The sequence below is a fragment of the Polypterus senegalus genome, chromosome 12, assembly GCF_016835505.1.
Source record: "Polypterus senegalus isolate Bchr_013 chromosome 12, ASM1683550v1, whole genome shotgun sequence".
Taxonomy (NCBI): Eukaryota; Metazoa; Chordata; class Cladistia; order Polypteriformes; family Polypteridae; genus Polypterus; species Polypterus senegalus.
Window position 1 is genome coordinate 51,310,738 of NC_053165.1, and position 19,374 is coordinate 51,330,111.

The 19,374-nt window shown below is 33.9% G+C and overlaps 1 protein-coding gene across 4 annotated transcripts in view; it reads left to right on the top strand.

Annotated features, from left to right (window-relative positions):
• The window catches only part of sfmbt1 (Scm like with four mbt domains 1), a 73,827-nt gene that overhangs the window by 37,476 nt on the left and 16,977 nt on the right, over nt 1–19,374 (top strand). For 3 of the 4 annotated variants that reach the window (XM_039771137.1, XM_039771140.1, XM_039771138.1), the window contains exons 7-15: nt 5,468–5,565; nt 7,555–7,656; nt 8,134–8,284; nt 8,363–8,445; nt 8,525–8,651; nt 9,632–9,745; nt 9,882–9,924; nt 10,015–10,079; nt 17,928–18,067. In XM_039771137.1, coding sequence (XP_039627071.1) covers nt 5,468–5,565; nt 7,555–7,656; nt 8,134–8,284; nt 8,363–8,445; nt 8,525–8,651; nt 9,632–9,745; nt 9,882–9,924; nt 10,015–10,079; nt 17,928–18,067 — 923 coding nt within the window. The remainder of the gene's footprint in view (nt 1–5,467; nt 5,566–7,554; nt 7,657–8,133; nt 8,285–8,362; nt 8,446–8,524; nt 8,652–9,631; nt 9,746–9,881; nt 9,925–10,014; nt 10,080–17,927; nt 18,068–19,374) is intronic. The other variant, XM_039771139.1, reaches the window with a different exon arrangement.

The following is a 19,374-nucleotide window of genomic DNA, read 5'->3' on the forward strand; positions in this document are numbered from 1 at the left end:
TATTCTATATCAAAACCTGGAATATGGAGTATGAACAGGCAGACAAGATAATTACAATAAACTGATCAGCTATCATTTCAACCAACAAGCAATTATTAGCATAGGATTAATGAGGTAAATGGCACAATAATATATAATATCTTGACCTTACCATCTTAATTTTAAAGGGGTATAATGCAGTGGAATTAATTCTAGAGTATATTTCCTTTACTTTAAAATTTTATTCTGCATTGTTAGTTGTATTAGTAGATTCCAGATTAAACTCTTCAAATCGTTTTACACATTTTTTTACAAAATGTTCTGCATAAAGACATCTACTAAATGAATAACAGGAGTCCAACATTTAGTGCATTCTATTGTTGTTTCATTTGTAAAACACACAGACTCCCATTGCCTTAATATATATAAAAGAGGGATGACGTAGGGGCATTATATCTTAGGGCCTCTAGATGATCAAAGAAGTATAACTGCGTTAAAAAAAAAAAATTACTAATGACTGCATTTAAGGTGTTTGTTTCTATAATGAGTGGCTTTGTCTGGAATTCTTGGGTGCCCTACAGGTGCAAAGTGTGAATTGTGCCCTTTCCCATTTTCTCTTTAATTAGGATATTTTGTGCAAGCAGAGAATCCCACTTTTGGGGAAAAAGTGTATTTTCAAGTATTGCATTTGTTTGAAAGCTGAGATTTTCACACATCGCATAAGCACTTCACTATGCACAAAAAAAAAAATAAAAAATGTTAGTAGCAATAATGATAATAGAAAACCGCACAAACATGCATTTGGCACCCGGACATTTTAACTGATCTACAAATACATTGAAATATATAGTTCATTTGAATGCGAGTATTCAAATCCAAATTTTATGCCCTGTGGTAACATGAGTTCCGCGGCTGTTTGGCATTTTAAATAAATAATTGCAGCACTCGCATCTTGATAGGAGGGGTCATACTAGCGTGGTTATAGCGGTTCACAGGCATGATGCAGGAGTGGGCAGCCCTACACTAAGTGCATTGGTGCCAGGAGCTGCTAATCATCACAGCTGTGCCACATCCCCATTTTTGAAATGGGAAGCACTTTTGGAACACTTTGATTTTGAGTTGTTTTCAATAAAAGCACTTGAGCACTTTGTGCCTTCCCCTTGCTTCATGTGGTGTCCTCATTTGTACAGCTCATCCCGGTCATGACTATCGAAAGGTGTCTGGTTCAAGAGGCTCCCAAATGAAAAGACGGAGCATGGAGCAGGACCTACACTATAACATGCCCTAATACAGAAGAGTATGTTTTAATGGAGGCAACAAAAAAGTTTAGCAGTTCATTATAGCTAATTGTAAGTGGAAGATTGGACTTTCAATTTTCACAAAATGATATTGGCATACTTTTTTTTACTTTGAAAAGCTTTTTTTTACTCTAAAAATAACTGAAATCCTGAAAATTATGCTTAATAATTGAATTTAAGATTAGTGGTTTTTATTTTCATACTAGAAATAGTTACATCAGTTTTGTATGCATGACCGTTAACAGAAAATTCTGTCCTTTTATAATGTTTCTGCCACTGAGGATGTGAGGCAGAACCTTCTGTGTCAGTGCATCACGCTCCTACATAATCATATATAGTTATTCCTTTGTCTTTCCGAAGAGTATGCTACCAAATATGCAAATTTAGAGTAGCAAAGTTCTATAAATATTCATAAGCTGGTAGCAGCACAAATGATGCATCAGTAACCTGAAAGCTTGATCATATCATGGTTTTAGAGTGGATGGTCATGTACCGAGGAAGCAGACTCTGAGTGATTTTTAAAGACATGATATTGACTTTAAAGCGGACTCTGACGTATATATGGTTTTATTTTACAGACTACCTTGTCCTTATTGTACATTCTTTGTCATGTTTACCAACCTTATCCAAATTATGTATTATTTTGTCAGGTTTAGCAATTTTTATCCAAATTATGTATGTATTATGGTAAACCAATTTTATGGTTTGACTTTAATGTTCAAATCGATGTGAATGGGTTCCCTTCAGCCAAAGATTGTTCCTTCTGTTTGATTGTGTTTCCAAAATATTAAAGCTCCTACACATTCACACAGTAATGATTTAGATGTAAATGTCATTCATAGTATAAATTCAGAATGCAATTATTTCTTCTTTTATTAAAGCAATTCAGATCATTATTTCATTATGTTTATTTTACTCCTTCTCTTGATAAGTTTTAAAACAGACTCTTCTTAAAACTAAGGTAAACAAAATAAAAATCTATCATGATTTAATGCAAACACATTGGAAGGCCATAAACTAGCTTTTAACAGAAATCTTTAAAGTTGCAAGTTAACACTTTTGCATGAATTGAAAACACAAAAGTTTATAAGAACATTCTCAACAAGTCACATTTATTACTATTTCTTATTAATAATTGAAAACATTTATAACCTTTGGGTTTCATATAGAGGAATGGCTAAACCTGACTAATGATTAATTTCATTGCACAGATAGCAAACACATTATGAATTTCTTTAATGATAAACTATATAACGGGATGAGTAGTCAGCTTTCAGAGGTAGTAGCACTTTTTCCACACAGTCCTACTGCTTATTTGCCATCTTAGTAGATTTAAATTGATGACACAATGGAACAGTTTAAGTTGGATTTCCAAAATTAAATCTATATGTTCTTTAGACCCAGCTCAGATAGAATCAGGTATCTTGCAAAGATTTTTAAATTTTGTTTAGTATTGTTTGTTTAACTACTACAAGTCAATATTTCATCAAAGTGGCTAAACAAGTCAGATTTAGATCACAAATGTTTTCAAGAATTGCAGAAAATGTTCTAGTTTACCTTGTGTTTCTAAAAAAAGGTGTATGCGAAAACTAACAAATTCCTAATACAAGAAATTGTATAAGGCAAAATAAAGAACAAAAAAAATATGTCTCTGTGAGTTATTGTATTGTATTTTTTGCCCTAGTCAAGGCACAGAATTAGCTTTAACACTTATTGAAAAAAAATACTGTCAGGAATTCTCGATACAATAGGTGGTGACGTTTTATTGAAAAGGCTTCAGTTTAAAAAAAGAAAAAGTGAAATATATTAATTTGTTAAATACTAATAAAGTCAAAAATTCTAATTATGTGCTATACAAAGTCCTTAAACACATAAACACATTAATACAAAAAAGGTTCAGAAATAAGCAAATTATAAACAGTGATGATTGCCAGACAAAAAATGATGTATGTTAAAGTTATTGTTCAAGGGAGTCAGCAAAGAAAATGATTATCTCTCACTGGGGACAAATCCAATCCATAAAATTAACATAACTCTTAAAGAAGAGTTGCTTTTCTTTTGGCTCAACCAGGTTCAAGCCTTGTTTTATCTGTAATCCCTTTTGGTAGATAAAGAAAACCTCCACAATGGCATGGGTGAAATACTAAAAACAAACCTCTATGATCATGGCATCTGTCTTCTAACTCCTTTTCTAATAAACTCTTAAAAAGTTCAACCTCTTAGTTTCAGATTTTTTTAAACCTCTAACAAAAACATTAATTGTGTAAAAGACCATAAGACAGATGTGTTCTAGTCCTCCTTTTTGGAGATGCAAACTCAACGTATTATTTGTAGTAAAAAAATATATGTAGGTACAACACACAACCCTGTTATTTTGTGTAAGGGGAAAAAAAAACAGATTCCTCATTTTGTAAAAAGATGACTGTGTATTTAAACCATCAATGCTCCCTCTGAACAAGTACAGTTGGAACATTGCCACTCCTGTGAAATCTGCATTAAAGCGAAACAAAGTAAATATTTGGGTCTTCCTGGCACAGAGCCTCTATCTATCACCTTTTTTTTTGGTAAATGTTTTTATTGTTTTTTTGTTATGATTCATTTTATAAGCAATTATAGCCTAATTTTTTTTTATTATAAACAAATCAACAAATATATTTATTATTGTTGATATACTATAATTTATAGTGACTAGTTTATTTAGATATAAATGTTTATGGTTTGTTTAAAAAAAAAATGCACTTTAAATGGAAATTAAACCTTATACTTTCACACATTTTATTGGAAAACTGCTGACAGGTAGAAATCGACTTCCTAATGTACAGTTTTTTCAGATTAGAAAAGAAGAATACATTTAAAGCAAAGCACATTTGAAATGTTAGTTTTAATTAAAAAAATAGACTGTAGCACCTAAATATATTAAATACACTGCTTCTTATACAATGCCCATCTGCTGTAAAATGTCATGTTAGTTTTTGTTATTTAAATAAGATAAAATTATCAATTGGTAAAAAAAAAAAACAGAATGGATTGAAACTAAACTATCTCCTTCCAACCCAAAAAAGCAATGTTTTCATAAAGATATTTTTTTTTTACAGTTAAGGGTAAAAAAAATTCACAAACATTTCTCCGGTTTCTTATCTAGTTTAGCTTTCCTCAGTGCACTCAAGTTTTCCACTGAAATCTCAAAAATTAGCGTATTTGGATAATTGATAACACAAAATTGGCCCCATTTGAGTGATCCATAACCTTCTGCATTCTCTGTGCCTCTTGTATCTTTGCCAAAGATGAGGCAGTCATTAAATATTCTTACAATTTTAAAATCTAGTAATGTGCAATGCTACATTACGGACGAAAACAGTTTCTTACCAGCTTAGACTAAATTTGTATAGTTCCTGGCTGTTGTGCAGCTGATGGGGAAACATCTAGCCAGAAGTATTTGTCTATAGGTTTTTCTTATGACATTTTCTTAGATCTTTCTTCCTTAATCTAGCCCATCATAATATACAGTATATGCTTTCCTCAATTTGCCATTGCTCATTTAAAAATCTGCATCTGCTTGGTTCTTTGCTCTGTTTGTTATTCTGTTAGAAGTTTCCTTGTTTATCTTACTTTCAGCCATGTGGAAACAAGACTGTGCACAACTTTTTCTGCTTGTAGTGGCTAAAAAAAAGCAGATTTGTGAGTCCAAATTTGGACTGAGGATTCTGATGGAGCAAGATTACCATTTTGTATTGAATCATCATCCAGTATCTCCTCATGATAGTTGTCACCATTTTGTGTTTAATTCTCATTGCTGACTTCTGGTTTTACTTGCCACTTCACTGTAAAATGTTTTTAGTTCTTAAGCCAATAAGCTGTTTTGACTTAATTTCTGGCTTAACACATTTCACATAGAGAAGGCAAATATGTTGCCACATTGTAGTGAGACTACATATGATTTTACATGCTGTCCGAAGGCAGAAAAAGATAAATGTATTCTGTAAACATTTTTATTTACCAATTTAAACTGTACATGTTTATGTCCATGCCAGCCTCAGTCAAGAGAGTGGCAGCTGTGCCTACACCCTTTGAATTAAGTACAAATGCTTAAGCATCCACTCCTTTAAAGTGACAGATCAAATGTGGCTGCGCCCCCAAACAATCTCTTAACAAGAACTTCTGTTTACTTTCTCCATCATGCATGTCTGTAGCAGTCAAGGATATGAAGAGTGAGTCAGAGTGGCAACAGACACTGCAAAGTCTTCCAACTGACCTAGAGGATTACGCTATGCTGGATCTTTGCTTTAAGGTAAGATGTTTTATATTAACAGTTAAAAAATAATACTCCCAAAATTACTTGCAATCTTTACATGCATATTAGCTACATAAACTGCATGAAATGATGGTATTTCAGTGTAGCATTAGGATGGTCCCCCCCCCAAAAAAAAAAAACAGATTCAAGTTCTCCACAAAGCTTGTTTTTTCTTTATCATATTTGTAAAAAAAAAACACACAAAATTTGAATGAAAACTAGGGGCTTTGTCCCTTGCTTGCTTCGCTCACCCACCTTTCCCGCCTCCCTCCCTCCCCGCCGGCGCTACGCACCAACCACTTCACGTCTCTGCTGCTTGCGTTGTGAAGAGGGGCGCTGAACATACCCCAAGGAGACGCGATTGCTCCTCCAACACCCCCTCTAAAACAGTGATACAATGGGAAACACATACAGTTTTATTTTTTATCTCCACTTTGCTCGATCATCTGCTGGCTTGCTGCTACTGCCATGTCGTGTGATCTGCGCTTTGCACGGCGCACTTCTGTCGTATCACCTATGTCCATATATTCGATCTCTTTTTGCTTTTACCTTTTCATCAATATCGCATTGAATTTTGACTCCGTGTTTGGAATTACATCGCGACAGCGCAACATACAACTGCCTGTGAGTGAATATCTTTTCTTTCTCTCTACAAGAAATGTGTCTGACATAACCACGCAGGACTTTTCCAAATCTCTTTGCATAAGCTCTTGTCTCGCTGAGATTCCAGCCCTGGGCGTGGTTACATCGCTTGGCACAAAGACTCGTCTTGTGGGACGTGAAAGTGCCTCTGAGACAATCACGTCTCTTCTCCTTCCAAGATTTTTTTTTTTATAACGGAGAGATAATTAACATTTAGAAATCTGCAACATTAGCACTGTCTTTGATGAAGTTAGAAAATTCTTGTGATGGTTTGCGACCATTTGAAGAATAAATTGTTTCTGTTCCTCATCTTTTGTTTGTTATGTCATTGTACTTTTCAATGAGGCTTATACTTTCAGTTGTGTTGTTCATACCCTCGTGTGCTGACGGTTCACAAAATTTCTTGGAGATTGGGTCATCACTCCACTGTTCTGGTTGTTTCTTGAAAAATGACTGATACCTTTCTTTGCCCTTTTCCATAAAGACATCAAAGATGGAGTTTGTTCTTTCTGTTACCAGGACCTCCAGCTTCAGATTAATTTGTTGTCTTAAGACGTCAAGGATGCCCAGCGGTGGCTGCAGCAGGCTTTGCACCATCTTTTCCTTTATTACTTCTTAGATTCTGTCATGAAAAAGTGCTGAAATGGGAAACTTCCACTTACTATTACAATGTATTGGTAACTCCATCTTAGTACTAGAACGTTCTCTGTTTCTCTTTTTTATTATTTGTTTTTGTAATATTTGTTTACTAATAACTTGTCCAGTTAAGAGCCCAATGCAAGAATATGTGCGTGGTAACATTATAAATAAATGTTTAGTAATTGGGCTGAGATTTCAGAGGTAAGCAACTGATCCGTATTGGACATATAGGCCTTGTGGAGAAATTATTCTACAAACTTGAACGCTGTGCATTGGTTTTTAGACCACTGTAATGTAGCATACTAGGTAGCAGAAGTAGTAAAATGCAACTACATTTAAAATATATTCTTCCCACACTCCAAAGGTAAAGCAAGTTAGGTTAATTGGTCATGCTAAATTGGTCCCCTGTGATTGTGTGCATGTTAGTGGCCTATTAGTAAACTGGTGTCCTGTTCTGGGATGGTTCCTGCTTTGTCCTCACTGATGCCAGAATTGGCTTTGGTTCTGCCACAACCCTGAGTTGGACTAAGTGGGGTTACAGTTATATCTAATACCAATTTGCAGCTGCTGTTTAAAATTAAATGTGAAAAAAAAAATAGTTAAGTTATTAAGTGAACACAATAATTCTACAGTTGATACTTGGGAAATGTCAGGTGTCTTGGAAGACAGCAAGTGACCACTGTTTTGTTTTGTTGTATTTTGTAGGATAAGCCAGAATTTGCCACTCACTCGTTTTTTACTGGAATGAAACTTGAGGCTGTTGATCCTGCTTCACCATTTGCAATCAGCCCTGCTACTGTAGCAAAAGTGAGTACTTAAAGTTCCAGTGAAGACATCTGCTAATTCAGTAGAACTTAACTTTCCTTATTTATGATCATTGGTCCTTCTTGATTTAGTATTCTATTGAATAGATGTAAGGCCTCCATGGAGATGTTTTCTGTATTTGAGTTTTAGGAAGAGAGTGGTGGGTACCATTTGAGAACAGGTAGCATCTTTTGATTGTAAGATTGTGTGCTTTGTGAAATGCAGTTAAAGTGAATGCATCACTAAGGGAGTAATCAAGTGACATAATTTATAGGGTTGCTAGTTACTACTAGTATCACATGTGGAGTTTTTTAAACAGCCTTTTGAATGCTAAAATTATGATTGAATCATTGGAACACCCATTATTCAAGACTTTGTTTTACACAACGCTAGTGTAAGCCTGAAATAAACCAAAGCTTCCCTGCTTTGGTTCAGTTTCCCTTTTTTGCATGTGACTCATCAAAGTATTTCTGTACTTAGGTGTTCAGTGAGAAGTTCTTCTTGGTAGAGATTGACAACCTTTGTGGTGAATTAAATGATAGAATATCGTTTGTGTGCCATGCGAACAGTGGTGGGATCTTTCCAGTACAATGGTGTATGAAGAATGGAGTACACCTTACACCCCCTAAAGGTTAGTGTTAGGTTTATCCTCCAATTCTATGTTTGGCAACGCTCAGTGTCTTTTGTTAACACTCTTCTTCTATATTAGGATTCACAGGACAGGACTTTGATTGGGCAGATTACCTAAAGCAATGTGGAGCTCAGGCAGCACCTCAGTCTTGTTTTCCAAATGTAAGTTTACAAATGTCACATGTTGAAAGATTTGTATTCCTTTGCATTTTTTTACGCATTTTACGCTTTTTTACATCAGGAGGAAACTGATCATGGTTTTAAGGAAAATATGAAGCTGGAAGCTGTGAACCCACTTTGCCCAGAAGATATCCATGTAGCTACCATTACCAGATTGAAAGGGAATCATATCTGGCTTCATCTTGAAGGTAAGCTTTGTTTTAGCAATTGTCTTTCAGATAGCTATACCACTTGTATCTAAAGTGAAGGATGGTAGGTTTTTCTTGACCAATGCTGTTGCCAAATGTAAGAAATTAGTCCTGTTTATGACCTGAGCAGGTCTATGTAGGCTGTCCTGCTTTAGCATCAGCAGCTGTTGTTTAATATCGTTGAAATTAAGTGCTTCACAATTTAGGAAGAATTATTATAGAGACTGAGAGAATAGTTTTATGCAGAGTGCTATGTGCTTTTTTTTTTTTTTTTTGCAAAAGAGCAGCTGTGAGATGCAAAATGTTTCATAATATAGAAAAGAGTGTTAGAGAGAGAGAGCATGAGCTTTAAATGTGGGCTAAACATTGTAAAACACAATCTGATGCAAAAGATGCATAAGATTATTCAAAAGACTGATTAAATGTGGAATGCTGTTAGGCTTAAATTGGAGCAGAAGATTGAATTGGTGGGAAGGTAGGGAAAGGAGGGCTGCATTATAAAAATTAAACTTTCAAACAATGTTGCACTTGAAATCTTCTTGTACAGCTGCCTTATGTAATTGTCTGTACTGGTACATGTTATGTAGCTTCAAGGATGGAAATAAGAGCCAGTTTCTAATGTAGACGGGGTACAGAGTGATAGCAGATGCAGTACTTTGAAGGGGATATTGTCCTGTGTATTGGGAGAGACGAACCGCATAATTAAATAGGTTAGCAGATGCATATTTAGGATTTTATGAAATACTGACTGACTGAATTTTGTATACCAACAATGTTTTATTTAATTGTACAATTTTATATGTTACATACTTGTATTTGTTATAGGTAAGATAACTCATGAACTTGCTGTATAGTTCTGTACTTCTGTGCTTGTGTGTGTGTGTGTGTGTGTGTATATATATATATATAATATATATATATATATATATATATAATATAAAATCTGACATTTACTTTTGTGTTTTTTGTTTTTTTTTAAGGTTTAAAGAAGCCAATACCAGATTGTATTGTTCATGTGGAATCCACAAACATTTTCCCAGTCAGTTGGTGTGAAACAAATGGATATTTACTGTGTCACCCACGGAAACCTAAAGGTGCCTTATTTCTCAAGTCCAGTGATGATTGTGCCTGTGGTATAACTGCAATATAGCAATCCCTGAAATTAAAAGGAATATTTAAACTAATTGGAAACATTTCTAAATATCTTTATCTTTCTATTGTCTCTAATAGTTAAGAAGCAGAGAAAAGTAGCTGTTGTCCAGCCTGAGAAGCAGTAAGCATTGAAGTTTCCTCCGGGTTTTGCAATCTTGAAGGGAAGTTTAATTTGTGTATTGACAGTTGTTTCTTGCATCTTTATTTCCAGAATGTTGCCTAGTCATATTATAACAGATGGTTTGAGAAGTCAGGACTGCAATTCTGCTGAAGCAGGTAGGTTTTGCCAACAGCAAAATTCATCTTAAAATTTTACTGCTGAGTAAAGCTACAAGGAAATGAGGTTAAAATAGTGTTTATATTGAGTGATGTTAATGTTGGGCTTGTTCATAATAGGGAAATGTTAAAAAAACAAAATGTATATATGTATATAAATAAATAAATAAAATACATACACAAACTCCAACAACCTTTATTGACCCATACAGAATAATTTAAAGCCTTGCAGGTGCTCCGCCACATTGTGCAGTGAGCACAGGGACCATCAGCAAATGCAACCAGATGCTGTGTAACTTGAACTTTGAAAGAACCACAACAGAAGAATTTTCATAGACTGTAAGCTAATATACAATATGGTGCTGTGGCACCTAGTCTGCCTGTGTTAAGAAGTTTAATGTAATGGCAGTTATTTGAATTTTGGTTTTGTTTTGAAATGTGTTGAACAGTAGCAAGGTTTTAAGAGGTTGTTCTTAAAAAATTGTTTTGCTTTAAAAAAAAAAAGAAATAGAAATACAGAGGAGCATTTTGTACATCTTTACGCAGTACCTTTCCTTTTGAATAACGATACCAGCTCTATGATAGCATATACAGCAGCAGTTCCCACAGGGCACCACAACTGGTCACAGGGGTGCTGTGAAATATTCCACTATTAGACATCTTTATCAACCGTAACAAGTCCAAAAATAATTAAAAGTATATAGAAATAATAATACCACTGTTATAATGACAATATCCAACCCTTTTTCTAAGTTACGTTTTTCTCTGGTGTTATGATTGATTTATTCATAATAAATGATGTGCCACTGACGAGACTGAACAGTTTGAGAACAGACCCGAATGAACTCATTCAGGTGTTGGGCAACAATCATAGATGTTTAAGGATCTGAATTTACTTCTGCAGAAGAAGAAAATTTTATTGAACTGTCTTGCGACAATATGCTCAATGTAAAATTTGGCTTCATGGATGTTACTGACTTTTGGTTATCAGTAAAAGATTAATATCTGCTGCTGAGTAGTAAAGCTCAGTGAATCTTAATTCCTTTTGCAACATCATATTTATGCTAAGCTGGGTTTTCGGTGGTTGCTATGATAAAAAGCAAATACTGTGCGAAAATCAGCATAGTACAGGAAATGAGGGTGGCTGTATCCAGTATGATTCTGAGATTTGCAACTATGTCTAGTGAACAACAGGCTCATCCGTCTCACTAATTGTTCCCATCTATAAATTGAGATTTTTGTGATGTATGCTTGTTTGAATCTTTTCAAATAAAAGATTATTGCTGGTTCTTAACAATTATATTAAGTTTAAAAAGAATATAAATTATTTTGAATTGAATAAATTACAATGTACGAAAACATTAAAAAGATTTAATTTGAAATGGTCAGTCATTATAATCCACTAATTTGGAAAATTGGCCTCTTTTCAACCTTATGGTGCACCTCAGAGAAGAACTGATTAAAAACTATTCTAAACATTTGTGATAATTTGCGTTTAATTTTTTATAATTAATCTCGCCAAGCCAGCAAACTGCACACTGCAACTGTCAGGTATAAACCTTACTATGGTTCAAATTATGGCGCTGTGTAAAAATCTTGAAATATTAAGTGTGCTGTGAACAGAAAAGGTTTGGGAACAGCTGACATACAGTATACTGTTCATTAAGTCACTATACTTAATCTAAGGACCTCATACAGAAGGTGAATTATTTGATTGTGTTCCCTGCGATCAATTTTTTTTGTTATTGTGTTATCTGTTATTTTATCCTTGTATGATATGGTCATACCATTTCATCCTTCTCAGGTATTTTTAATGGTGCTGTTTTTCTTTTCATTATTAGACCAAATTATACACTTTTATGATATTTTTTCTCTCTTCTTTATAAATGGTGTTTGGAACTTACCCCTTAATAGCAGCTGCAGTTGAATTTTGAGTAGTAAACTCTTTTGGACATTTTTCTCATTTTTTTGTGTATTTACATTTCCACATCACATATTCAGCATCTTCTACCTTATTGTATTAACATTCAGCTATGGACATCTGGTGTTCATAATCACTGATATTTTAGCTAGATTTTTATTTGTGTCCAGTGTATTGTGCTGTTTCCCATGCCAGGCCTGCCAAACAGTTAGGTAATAATTTTTTGTCTGTGATTTCCTATGTTTTCTCATATTCATTACTTGATATTTCTCTCATCCTTATCATATCTTGTTTTCACACTAGAATTTTCTTAAGGGTTTCCAGGAATTCCAGTTCTTAATTTCTTAATTTTTTAAATTTAAATTAATTATGATCGTGCTTTGTATCTTATCTGATTTATATTTCATTTTCTGAGCTAAATCTATTATGATTTCCATATATTTCAATTACAGCAAGATTCTGTTATTTTAAAGACCTTATCCTCCTTTCTTTTTTATCGTCAAGTTTTCTCTTTCAGTTGTTCGCACAGAAGCTAAAGACTGTTGACAGATGTATTCATTTTGCAAGATTAGCGTGATTTTACATTTTTTTATTTCCTTTTTTTTCACAAACTTACTATTCTTTGTATCTTCCTCTTGAATTTTTTCTATTCTTAATTCTTTTTACTTTTATCTATACATCTAGATCCTGAAATTTATATTTCTTCTTTTTGAATGCTTTTTTCTCAGTATCTTCCGTAGCTTCCCTTGGTAATCAGGCATTCAATACAGTATTTCACAATAATTTTGGACTGATACTTTGCCTTTCTAATTGATGTTTCATTTCTGCATATTAGACCTAAAGCATCCATGTCTGCTATTATTTTGGCTATTACTTTACCTGGAGAGGTTTGCATTCTTTAGATTCTTTGATTCTCTCTAATGTGCTGTTATAAGGGTTTCATACATAGTACAAGGAGACTTGTAGACAATGGAGATCTTTGCCTTAGACCGTTTTCTGTTTTTATTCCTTCACACAGACTACTATTTATTAAGATCTTGCTTGTAGTTCTTACATCGCATTCTTTAATCGTTTAAGTTATTATTATTATTTATAAAGACCATAATATTTAAAAATGTTCAATTTTGCGAATGTTCTAAAACACGAGAAGGGTTTTCTAGATCCAAATTCAATTTTGCTAATGGGATTCTTCTTTCTTCTACTTATTCTCTGATTTCCCCATCAACAGTAGGTTTTATACTATTTTGCATTCAGGGACATGCCTTCTTCTAGCCCTTCCTAATTCTGGTCACAAATATGGTTTAGATTTTATAGTCTGCACACAGTAAGGTGATTGATCCCTCTTTCTGCAATTCATTTGAATTTCTTTTTTTATATCATTAATGAAGGCCTTTTATCCATATGAAATACAGCATGATCTCCTTCAATTAGTTCTATTAAAACTTATATTAAATCTTCTGTAGTAATATACCAGAAAGTTAATCTAAATTCTTTTGGGAGATGATCAGTCACTAGAGTTTGGTTTTAGGGCTTTTGTTTTTGTGGTTTCCTGCAGTTCTTTCTGCTCAATCCTTCCAACACATTTAAAAACATATCTTAACTTAATTTTCACAGTCTTTATGCAAAGACACCTTTCTCCTTTATTGCTATAAAGTTGCTCATAAACTTTCCTTACAATCTCTGTTTTTTCTTTTTCATTCTGTTTTGCATCTTGTGTTGGTGAAATATATTAGAGACCTTTTTTACCTTTTATGCCTAGCCATATGTAATTTTATTCATTCTTCTCTCTTCCTTGGTGACTGTCAATTTGTAGTCTTCTATAATTTGCATTAGTAGTCTAGAAGATTTATAAAATCTTTGTTATTATTATCAATTATACAATTAAATCACCTATTATAATACAGTTATAATGAGTTGCTATAAATAAATGTAATTTCTCTCACATCTTATATATCTTATCTATTTCTTTAGATATAAAGTATAAGATGACATGTTTCTCTTCCTCTGTTTTAGATTTTATCCAGGTTGTTATCTTTGGTATGCAGTGATTTCTTCCAGTTTAATGCTTGTTAGTGTATTTGTTTTTTTTATAGTAAACCCAATGCCTTCGCTCATTTGTATTTGTCACTGGAAGGAAGGCTTTTCCTTTTCCCATTTACTTCAAATAATTTTCATTATATTCCTTTGTGGGGATCCCACATTCTTGTAAGGGAGTTACAGTGGTGCTAGAAAGTTTGTGAACCCTTGGAGCTTTCTCTATCTCGGCATAAATAATGATGTAAACCGTGATCAGATTTTTAAGGAAGCCCTAAAACTAGAAATACATTTGTATGTGAATTTTAGCCCATTCCTCCTTGCAGAGCTGCTGCAACTCAGGGATGCTGATGAGCTTACTTGAATGAACTCCTTGCTTCAGGTTCTTCCACAACTTAACACCTACAAGTATGTTTTTTTGAAAACATTGTGACATTTGCCTTTTTAACTTCTGTTGGGGCTAAAGCCCACAATGCACATTTACACTAGATCTGTGTTTTTCCTTTCTGCAAATAAATGCATGCACTTATCTACATTTAATGATTAATATAGGCCACCTCAAAGGTTTCCTTACTTGGTGAGGTAGAAATAAATTTTTACTGGCCTTGGGATGAAACCAAATGTTCTACAAAGGAGTCTGGTGGTAAATTCTTTCTGGTCCTTGCAATTTCTCATTGCAGGTAAAGATGCTTAACATTTCTCCATCCTTTCCATATTTATAACCATAGATAATAGAAAAAGCACTGGGGTGGTCACATGCTTGGTATCCTTAATTATTTTGGGGAAAATCTATGCAAATCAATATAAACACCAATGTACATCCAGGGGCTTAACTGGAATGGTGAACCTGATGGCCTATTCTTACCTCCCTCCTCTCAGCCCTTTACCACCTAATAGCTAATGTGTACTGGTACAGAATTGCTGTCATCTTGTCATCCATGTAGATGCTACACATTGGTGGTAGTTGAAGTTGAGGAAAGTACATATAACTGTTACTGTTATTATTACTAAGAGCCAATAGGTATTTCCTACAATTGTCAAAAGAAAAGAGTATCATCCCTGTTAGAGAAGATATGAGCTTCTTTTAATCGTTATGATACTGCTAATGTGGTCTGCATTCTGTTCTGTTAACTTGTAAAAAGGATGAACCTTCATTATGTACAGTGTATTGCCAATAAGATGAACTTCCATTGTCATTAACTCTAGCAGCCTGATTTTTCTGTGTGTGTGTGTGTATGAGACCTCGTACAATTAGTCTATGGAACTGCACAGCTCTAGACAAGCGGTGTTTGTAGTATTTATTTAGGGAGAGGTTTTAGCTTTGTTAACTTAGTCTATTATTATTCATTTGAGTAACAATCTAATAATAATCTGGGATCTAAACATTTACTTGACACTTGTGCTGAACGTGTAATTCACTGCTGCACCAAGTGCCAAAAATAATGAGGCTGTTTGTTTTTTTACTTTTTATTTTTACTGTTAGTTCAAATACAGTACCAGTCCTGGAAACATTAATATTTTATCAATGGTGTTCCTTTTTCCCCTGTTGTTGTACAGGTCCTTAGGAGAGATTTCACTGCAGTTTAAATTATTTTCCTCAACTCCCTGAGCATGTCATTTCTCTTTAAAGCCGTGATAGCCAGTAGCTTTGTTTCATTAATAGTCTTACAAGTTTATGCATAATACACACACACACACAGACACACACAAGGCTTAAACTTTTCCATGGGGTCATCTTTAGACTGATAATAATATCCATTGCTGGTCCACGGTTTCAATGAAACAGTAACAACTAATGCAGTATTTGTTTGTTTTGGATATATTTTAATCAATTGCGTAATATTTTAACATTTAATGATCTGGACCCGGGAAAAGTACTTTATGCTACTCCAGTGCCCATGGACTGTCAGAAGGGGAGAACCAATGTGGAGAAGTTGAAGGAGCCTGTGTAGAGCACCTACCTGTGAGACAGAAGTTCTTAGGAGGGATTTCTCATCCCTAAAATACATGACTTTGATACAAGGTTCTCAGGGAGTCGCAATCCTTGCAGGAAGCAGTTCAAGGTGGTGGGGAGTAGTAGCCATTTATTATCTTGATCACCTTGTGAACAGTGGGAGACTCTACTATAAGTAGCACAGGCAATAGATTCAGAACAGAAGAGCAATGCTGAGTCTGGCTGCTGATCAACAAATAATTCTTTGAGGCAGGGTTGTCAAAAGTATCACAATATCAATAAACATTGATTGTAACATTTTAAAAATTATTTCAATGCTCATTTCTCATGGTATCAATTCTACAGCCTACATTATAAATGTGTTTCTGGTTCATGCTGCCTTTTGACAATTGTGCCACGTAGAGTACTAATTGGTCTTTCTCAAGTTGCAGCCCTGTTTCTTATAGTATCTTTATTGCAAATTACAGAAAAATGAATCAGTGTAAGCCTGTAAACTCTTGCGTTTGAAGTAGGTACGTGATGTTAGCTGTTTTTCTACAGGTTAAAAAGTTTTTTGTAGTCACTTAAACATTTAATACATTAAGAAAGGGCTCTGCGTTTATTTTTACCTGCAGGCTAGTTTTATTCTATGCTGTTCATTCAGGGGCAACAATCTTTAGCAATGAGGCTCAATCACTCTGTCAATTTTTAAGCCCTCGCCACAAAGTTTACTGCTGTAACATGTTACTATCTTTTTTTTTTTCTTTCTAGTGTGATTTTAAAATTATATTTCATGACATTTACTATAGCATGTAAGGCACTATAATCTTTTAGAGCTCAATTGCATACACAGTGATGGTACTCCTCTCTGTGTGCATATATTTGGTGTATTATAGTAGAAATTAAATTGTGGTGACTAAAGTGAAAGGTGATTTTATTTTATTTTTTTTTCTTCAATCAATGTAAATATTTTAATGTACTGCACACAGTATTATAATTTATTTAAATGCATTTTTTTAGTTACATTATTTATTGTAATGAGTATTGAAAACAGTGTTGAATTTTAATACTTTCCTTAGTACTGTATTGAAGTTTGAAGTTTTTTAATTGTGATAGCCCTTCTTTTAAGGGTAACCTGTCCCCAACATTAACTCCTAGTCCATTTTTACATCTCTCTCAGTGTATCACCAAACCACAGTAAAGGGACTTTGAAATATGCTCATTTGATTTGGTCGTTCAATTGTGTTCATTGTATATATTATTTCTAGAAATTTTGCACAGATTCACTTTTATGTTTTTTCTTGGTTATTGTAGTTTTGTTTTTAATAATCCTCAGTCCAAAGTTTCAGATTTAGGAATTTGTATTACTTAATCCCTGTGTACAGTATACTATATAAAATATGTGTACGTCCTGTGTGTGTGTGTGAGTGTGCGTGCGTATGTAGAGTAAAAATCTACAAATACTATTCTGGCAATAAAATATTTGTTATTGAATATAGGTTTGTCTCTGTTATAGAAATTGCATAACTACAGTAAGACATTCTAGTGTGGAGTTGCTGCTAGACCCACCAATTTATTTCCATCTAACCTAAGCAATCTTTGACCTTAAGGTGGAGACGTGATACAAGCATTGGGAATGAACAGAAGAAATCTTGTTATGAATGTTAACAAATACATGTTATCTTTTCAAAATAAGACCTTCACCTAGGGTACAATTTAAAGTTGATTATGAACAAATTTAACATGTCTAAAATATTTCTTCATTTATTGACTTGTAAGAGTACTAAACCAGTTATATATAGAACTATGGACAAAACTGTCCTCTATAGTGCTGTTAGTGCCTGTTGCTTTTAAAACACCAGGTGAACGAGAATAAGCATTTTGGGCTGAATTGCTTATTCTTTTCTAAATGTATGTTTATATTTGTATGTAATCAGCTTTTTTCCCTTTCTTTTTTAAGGGCTTAGCAATGGCAAGTACTACTGTCCAAAAATCTACTTTAACCATCGTTGCTTTTCTGGTCCATACCTCAACAAGGGTCGAATTGCAGAGCTACCAAGATCTGTAGGTCCCGGGAACTGCGCCTTAGTTCTGAAGGAGGTAGGCCTAAGTGGTGTAATATACTAAAAAAAACTTCATTTGTATGCTTAATAATTATATTGAACATTAGGTAAACATTTTGTTTGAACTGAAGGATATCATTTATTTATTTACTTACTATGTAAGTAACAAAAATGCTAGATTTTGAACATTTATTGCGTGAAATATATCTGCACTTGACTATTCTAAATACTTGGACAGGTGACATCCATCTGTGCTGTTTGATTTTTGTGGGCCCAGAAAAGTCAGAAATGTTAGTATGTATGCGTATAAGCATAAACAACATGAAGGCAAGGAAATTGTGTCATAAACTTGAAATCTGGAATTTATGAAACAAAAAAAAAACTGAAATTCTGCATGTTGTGAATGAACAAAAACTCTCAAGAATCTTTATCACTAAAAAAATAAATGCTTTTCGGGTGCCAAGTGGTTGATTTTAGTTTTGATGTACTTCCATATTTATGTGCGAACTCACACAAGCAAATAGAAAACATTGCCTTACCGCGGGGAAAAATAGTACCAGGAATATGCAATAAAATGATTCTTTCCATGCTTCAGAAATATGGAAACTCAAAGAGAATATATTTGGTAGGTTTTAGGCTTTTACAATGGTGCCTCATGCCCCATTGTCTCTGTCGTAAAGTGCCAGAGCGGTAAGATATATATATTTTTTTAATTTATAGAAAATGCTTAACTTTAGAATACAATTTTGTGTAACATATATACAATGTTTAGGAGGAAGTAACATGAAAAATCCTGAGCTTATCCTAACATGTACATCTTCAATATGTGAAAGCAAGCTGGATTACCCAGTGAATCCACACAAATACATAACAAGCACATCTTACACAGTGTCCCAAGTGTGGAATCAGTCTAATCTTCATTTAGGTTCATGTCACAGGTTTCCAATTAAGTTCAAGCCTAGAGTTTGATGTGGCATTTTAAAAACTTTTACATCTCAGTCCACTGTTTCTTTGTAAAAATTAAGTTTCTTCATTATAACACTACTTTAAAAAAGTTAATGATGGTAGTTCATTTTTAAAAGCTGCATAGCCAGTGCCTGTAACAAATCTGTATATTTCCTAGTTTTTCCAATTCTTGTGGTAATGCTGAATGAACTAGTATTATGGTGTGCCACATATAGTAAGTAAATTTCAATTTTATTTAATCTGCCAACTGGTTTAGGTCAAAATCTCATTGGTGTCTAGTAAACTCTAGCCACTTCACTTTCTTGTTTCTGGCAGTGGTTCCAACTAGCCTGTTGGCATTGATGTTCCTTCTGATTCTCATTCTGAAGTCTTGGAAAC